This window comes from Salvelinus fontinalis, chromosome 7 (genome assembly GCF_029448725.1).
Source record: "Salvelinus fontinalis isolate EN_2023a chromosome 7, ASM2944872v1, whole genome shotgun sequence".
In the NCBI taxonomy this organism is placed as follows: domain Eukaryota; kingdom Metazoa; phylum Chordata; class Actinopteri; order Salmoniformes; family Salmonidae; genus Salvelinus; species Salvelinus fontinalis.
In genome coordinates this window covers 58388824-58395932 of record NC_074671.1, presented here as the reverse complement: position 1 = coordinate 58395932, position 7109 = coordinate 58388824, and the positions used below count along the sequence as shown (strand labels likewise).

At 45.6% G+C, this 7109-nt stretch overlaps 1 protein-coding gene across 2 annotated transcripts; it reads left to right on the top strand.

The window, feature by feature from the left end:
- The first annotated feature begins 2308 nt into the window (after positions 1-2308).
- Positions 2309-5415, top strand: LOC129859878 (gap junction beta-2 protein-like). 2 transcript variants are annotated; one of them, XM_055930102.1, is made up of 3 exons: positions 2309-2652; positions 3657-4177; positions 4636-5415. In XM_055930102.1, exons 2-3 carry the CDS (start codon positions 3693-3695, stop codon positions 4997-4999), a joined length of 849 nt encoding a protein of 282 aa, XP_055786077.1. In that variant the 5' UTR covers positions 2309-2652; positions 3657-3692; the 3' UTR covers positions 5000-5415. The 2 variants fall into 2 exon arrangements, with proteins under 2 accessions (XP_055786077.1, XP_055786078.1); XM_055930103.1 differs by having other exon boundaries at positions 3623-4177.
- The last annotated feature ends 1694 nt before the right edge of the window (positions 5416-7109 follow it).

Genomic DNA, 7109 nt, shown 5'->3' with positions numbered 1-7109 from the left:
GCTGCATTCAAGCCCTCAAGAAAACCCAGCTATTTTGATAGGCTAGCTGCTACGCCAAGCAGCTCCTCAGACCCTGGGTTGGCAGGATCACTGGACAGATAGCAGCGGTCCAAGCAACTGATGCCAACCGCGTCGCAGGATCTAAAGTCAAAAGTAACTAACTACTAAGAAACTTTTAGATAGACTTTCAAAACTTTCCAAAACAACAAACTGAGCTCTCCCTCATTCTGCGTTCAACAGGAAGTGAATATACAAATGCTAGACAGGGGAATTGGTGGAGGGTGTTACGATTTTTTGTGAAAATGTCTTTCCAATCTTCCAATAGGGTAAACCAGATTTGGAGCCATCATATAAATGGGATAAATGAAGCAGAGAATCGTGCTGAGGTGACGAGTCCTACACGCCAACATGTGTGTCTATGTACCTGCAAATGGCTAGAGGTTAATCTTTAATGAGATCTGACTGGGACCCGTGCCAAGTGTGGACAAGTGTGAAAAAATTAATATGCACATTAATCTTACTGTTACACAAAAACATGCCATAGAAATATAGATAGCAATCTCCACAGGGTGAAAGCTCAGATTGAATCTAACTGATCTGACGAAGTTACAAAATCAGACAGTTATGCAGCCCTTGTTACATGTGCATGGAATGTGCTGCTTCACATGCACATGTACAGAGACACACACACACTCACAGTCTCACTACAATACACACTCACAGTCTCAATACGATACATACTCACTGTCTCAATACAATACACACTCACAGTCTCAATACAATACACACTCACTGTCTCACTACAATACACACTCACAGTCTCAATACAATACACACTCACAGTCTCACTACAATACACACTCACAGTCTCACTACAATACACACTCACAGTCTCAATACGATACACACTCACAGTCTCAATACGATACACACTCACAGTCTCAATGCAATACACACTCACAGTCTCACTACAATACACACGCACAGTCTCACTACAATACACACTCACAGTCTCACTACAATACACACTCACAGTCTCAATAAAATACACACTCACAGTCTCAATACGATACACACTCACAGTCTCAATACGATACACACTCACTGTCTCAATGCAATACACACTCACAGTCAATACGATACACACTCACAGTCTCAATACGATACACACTTACAGTCTCAATAAAATACACACTCACAGTCTCAATACGATACACACTCACAGTCTCAATGCAATACACACTCACAGTCTCAATACGATACATACTCACAGTCTCAATGCAATACACACTCACTGTCTCAATACAGTCTAAATACTACACACATTTCTCAGATGAGCAAATCCCGTCTGGCTGAGGAGGACATTACCAGTTATCATCACTCTGGTTGTGTCTCTTGTCATGCAGCACCAGACCCCAGTGTCAACTCACCTCGTTGGTAAACAGAACTGTTGTTGTCGCCAAAAGGAGCCACACAAAGCCATGCCTGTACTCACTACCCACCCCACCTCAGCCCTATCGAGCCCTGTACCCCCTCCTTCCTCTGCCCTCAGCAGGGTTTGTGACCCCCCCTTCAGCCCCTCTTCTCTGTCCACACCCAATCTACCATTGGGCATCCGCCCCCAATCCCCAAGAAATAGGAGATAACCGTGTGTGTGTGTGTGTGTGTGTGTGTGTGTGTGTGTGTGTGTGTGTGTGTGTGTGTGTGTGTGTGTGTGTGTGTGTGTGTGTGTGTGTGTGTGTGTGTGTCCTCACTGTGCCCTGCTGTTATCCTGATGGGACAGGATGGGGGTAATTAGGGAAACCCAATCTGGTGGGAGCAGTTTGGTAGTGAGGTATGAAGGGAGGGAAGAACAGAGTAGGGAACAGAGAGATGAATAGAAAGGAAAGTGTTTCACCTAGTCCACTGAGCCACTCAGACAGAAGGGGAGTGTTTGGGATGAAATGCTGTATACTGCTACAATGCAGTTCAACCAAGGTGCATGAACAAACTGGATCTTGCAAGCACCTGGATGGGGGTGGGATGGGATTGTGTTGGGGTAGGGTTCAATGTGTTTTGTGGAGTGTTTAAGTCTAGATTTAGCTACAAATTCATAGTGTGTAAAACATTCCCTGAGGTCAACAATTTGACCACATTTGAGTGTAAAGACATCAAGACCAGGTTTGTGCATCCACACACCAAAAAAAGTATAATCACCCAATGTGGGATTCACTGTTTGGTTAGAACCACAAGAAAACAAAACAAAACCTCTTTTGATAAACTGACTGAATGAACTCCTCCTCAGTCAGTATATATACACACACACACAAATATATTTGAGTGAAGCAGAGAAAGATGCAGATCAGCACAACATCTATGGCTGTGTTTCTTATACATAGGAACATCAGCTCAAGACTCACTCAAACTGCACTTGTTGTCGCTCCAGATTTCAGCTCCGCCCCGAAACTGACGTCACGTAGGTGAATCCACAAGTTCAGGTGCGTCTTTGAGAGCGCTCAGAGCACATCAGGTCTAGTCAGCGGTAAATCAGTGGACTGCGTCTCACCCTAGACGGTCTCTCCCTGGAGCTCTGTTGGATCTGACTATGGCAGAGTGAACCAAGCAGGAGAAGTGGGGGTACATGGAGCCTCCCTGACATTCAGGAGAGAAAAGGTGAGGAAGACAGGTTGATGTGTTGTTCTCTTCTCTGTCAGCTGACTTCTTTTTCTCTATTTGTTTCATTAGATGGAACATTTTAAAAACTTTGGAGATGTGTTATGTAAAATGTATTTTTGTTATCACATGATGGAAGTATTGTGGGGTTGAAAATAATAATTTCATCTTGCACAATGTCTTGAATTTACCTATCATAATAATAATATATGTATTTTATATAGCGCTTTTCATTACACATTGAATGTCAAAGTCAATTTAAAAACAACTTATGAAGTGAATTAAAAATATAACACTTCAACTTATTGATATTTTATTATTATAACATGTAAACCGCATTGATGTGAATATTGGGTGTCTTCGAGAGGTGAATGTAACGTGCAGTTATAGTGCAGTTATAAAAACTTAGTACGGCTATATAGTGCAGCGGTACACTCTTAGGGGGAACCTAAAACGGTTCTTCGACTGTCCCCATAGGAGAAACCTTTGTAGAACCCTTTTTGGTACTAGGTAGAACCCTTTTGGTTCCAGGTAGAACCCTTTTCGGTTCCATGAAGAACCCTTACCAGGGTTCTACGTGGAACCCAAAAGGGTTTGACCTGGAACCAAAAAGGGTTCTCCTATGGGGAAAGACAAAGAACCCCTTTTTTTCTAAGAGTGTAGTACATTAGAAATGTTGGCTGGATCAATAGTTCATTACAACATTGGCACTGGTCTAGCCAAGCAACTGTATTCAGTTCTCTCTCTGTCTCTCTCTCTCCTCCTCCTCTCATCTCATTCTTATTCTCCTCCCTCTCTATTTATTTTTTTAACCTCAACTTTCACCCCCCTTCTCCTCTCCTCTCTCCCCAGAGTAGAGTGGATTGTTCCTGGGCAGCAGAGGAACGATGAGCTTGGGGACCCTGTATCTAATGTTTTATTTTCTCCTCCTTCCTCTCTCTTCCCTCCAACTCTCCCTACTTCGATCCAGCCCTCACCCCCTCTCTCCTCTGGTCTCTCCACAGGGTAGGTGTGTGTTCTGGGCCAGAGGAGCAGGAGAGATGACCTGGGGGACCCTGTACGCCCAGCTGGCTGGTGTGAACCGCCACTCTACCAGCCTGGGGAAGGTGTGGCTTTCTGTCCTCTTCATCTTCCGGGTCACCGTGCTGGTCCTGGCGGCCGAAAGCGTCTGGGGGGACGAACAGAGCGACTTTGTCTGCAACACCCTGCAGCCGGGCTGCGAGAACGTCTGCTACGACCACTTCTTCCCCGTGTCCCACATCAGGCTCTGGTGTCTGCAGCTTATCTTCGTCTCCACGCCCGCTCTCCTCGTCGCCATGTACGTGGCCTACCGTCATCACACCGACAAACGCCAGGTCCTGCAGCAGGGTTCAGTCGGGGGGCGTTGCCGCAGCGACAAGGCCCAGGCGGCCCAGGAGGCTGAGCTAGAGAGTCTGAGGAGGCGGAGGCTGCCAATCGCCGGGCCGCTGTGGTGGACGTACGCCTGTAGTCTGGTCTTCCGCCTGCTGTTCGAGGGAGGCTTCATGTACGTACTGTGTGAGCTCCCTGAGTAAAGCCTAACAAGCCTTTATTTCAGGCAGACAAGTTACTTGAGTGTAGCTCAATGAACCACCTCCACTACATAAAACGCTTAAGAATAAGATGTAGATACACTTCCTCAAGATTCACGACATCACCATGTACAAGTATAGGATCTTAATTTGATCACCCTGTTGCAGGAGAATGTTCCTGCTATGCAGGAAATGTAAATCTTGTAGTGTATTTGAGGTTTAAAAGGCTTCGGAAGTTTGTCATTTACACTTTGAAATGTCAGACATGATTTTCCCTTTACGAAAAATATATCAACCCCTACAAAAATGTCCATTAATTATAATCCACATAATGATTCACATTTCCTGATTATTTACCAGCTGTTGCCAACTGGCTCAAATAAAGAGGCTACATCTGTAGTTCTAAGCCTTTATCTTCACCTTCGTTCTCCAGGTATGCTCTATACGTGTTGTACGACGGCTTCCAGATGCCCAGGCTGGTCCAGTGTGACCAGTGGCCCTGTCCCAATGTGGTGGACTGCTTTGTCTCCCGCCCCACAGAAAAAACTGTCTTCACTGTTTTCATGGCCGCCTCCTCCTGCGTCTGTATGGCACTCAACATGGCCGAACTGGCCTACCTGGTCGCCAAGGCTATCGCTCGGTGCCCGTCATCACGGCGCAGAGGGGGGAAACAGAAAGGGGAGGGTGCAAACTGTTCCTCAACCTCTTCCAAAGACAAGACTCTGCAGCAGAACAAGAAGAATGAGAAGTTGTTGTCGTCCTCTTCGTCTGGGTCCACCTGCAGCAAGGCGGTGTGAGGACGGGGGAGCTATAGACATAGCGTGCATATGCACACACAGACGTGCAAAACATAAGTAGTACACACACAAACACACCGAATCATAAATATGTGTAAACACTGTGTAGTCCACTCCAGACATGCACAGAAGCTCTCCTTCCCCGCTTCAGTCACTGGAGTCACTACACCATCTAGTGGCCAATATTCACACATGGCCACTGACCCCTCACAGGCAAAGACAGGCCTGCAAACAGACAGACAGACAGACAGACAGACAGACAGACAGACAGACAGATTGCTCCTATGGAATTGTGATGTTGGTAATGAAGAGATAACATTGTAAATACACTGACAATGGCATTCGCAGAATCACAGTAGAGTACTATGAGTAAAGGCTTATGCAATGACCTACAGAGGATGTGTGTGTTTTAAAAACTCGTGAAATAAAAATATTAGATATTTGATATACTGTCTGATCATTGAGACACATTTTAGCAAAGCTGCATTTCACAATTTGGGTGATGGTGGGTGGTCAGATGTTGGTAAATCATGTGGCTGTGTTAGTGGGCCTGAGGAAGCACATCCCAGCACTTAATCATGAGATGTGATATGTATATATATATATATATATATATATATATATATATATATTATTTTCAGATAGCACAAATGTAAAATAGAGTACTACAAAAAATATACAAGGTGCACAAAGAAGATGTTCAGATAGTACAGATAATATGGGAGAGGAACATCCAGTCCTGTAATATAACTCATCTATATGCATTTAGGCCTACTCTCCAACATTGTCAAGGCCATCATTCCCCCCTGCGCACGGAGACGCCATGCACAATTTTGGAGTCCTGGTGTGGAATTTCGGAAGAGCAGGGTGGCAGGGTGGGATGAGAGGTGACGGGGGGTTGACGGGTGGGCGACGCCGCCCCCACCCTCCCCTACGCGTGCACTCATGGATGGTCACACAATGTGACAGTACCGATGGCTGGGCACGGGACGCAGCGGCTGCGCTTTGCGGGACCCCATCTCCAGGTTCCACACGCGCCCTTAGACTAGCTTCGCTTTGCTCACCCTCGCGTTGTCTCTCTCTCTTGTTCGCTCTCTTTCTCACGCGCACGCTTGGCCTCGAACCCCGCGGGAGAAAAGAAGAGAACGCAGATCGCGACGCTTCCGGAAAAAAGTTTTGGCCGGCCGCTGTCAAAGGAGATTGGTAAGCTGTCAGAGCTGGGGAGTGAGAGGGAAGGGGAGGGATCTTTCAACCTGGGAAGGTCTGTAGGATTTTCCAACCCTTTCAAAATTTGGATAGCTTCAGTGACCACCGGATATTGCTTCAAGTGGCCAAGGCTTGGGGAGTCTATCCATCCACCCTGTCCTTATGCTTATTTGGGAACGACAAGTAGCCACTTTTACGCTCACCAATTACAATGCGAGTGATGTTGACTTGACTTAGCCTGCAATCAATTACTGTATCAATAATAATAAGTATTCTGTTAGGATATCTACTGCCCAAGGTTTATATATTTAAATAACTTGGGTCAGTGTGGTCAAAGTGTTAAATGGTGCGGCCGCTGGAACACAATGCCGCTGATCCCCGTCAATAGCCATTGCCAAGGAGCACAATGTGCGTCTGGCAGCTTCTCTATTGTCACAGGTGGCAGACGGTATTTCATCAAAACCTCCAAAGGATCAACACATATACTGTGCAGCTCGACACATACTGTCATTATAGAGGGGTATTGCACCACTTTCATACCAGCGCGTTATTGACTAGGCTAGGCCAGGCATAACGACCATGGAGTCTTCTATTGAAATTAATATTGAACTGTAGAAGGCCAGTGATTTGAGTTGAGCTAATATGGGCTACATTCAGCAACAATGCACCACCAATCGATAGATTGGGATACTGTGGTAATCATAGTAATCATAGATTTTACAGTAACAGCCTGCCTGTGTTTTAACATGGGGAAAATAGGTCCTTGTTTTCAAAGTTTGTAAAACCACTTCATGTCCAAACAGGAGTTTGTAACAGGAGAGTAATGCAGCTGGGATCAGTTTTTGTTGTTGTATCTATGCATTGGTGATATAGAGCCCTCTGTAAATGCATATCAGTCGATCCC

What these genes read in the sequence shown, in the direction of transcription:
- LOC129859878 (XM_055930102.1), top strand. Translation starts at nt 3,693, where the DNA reads ATGACCTGGGGGACCCTGTACGCCCAGCTGGCTGGTGTGAACCGCCAC. An exon ending in CTGTTCGAGGGAGGCTTCAT is followed by an intron (nt 4,178 to 4,635) that starts GTACGTACTGTG and finishes TTCGTTCTCCAG; the next exon opens with GTATGCTCTATACGTGTTGT.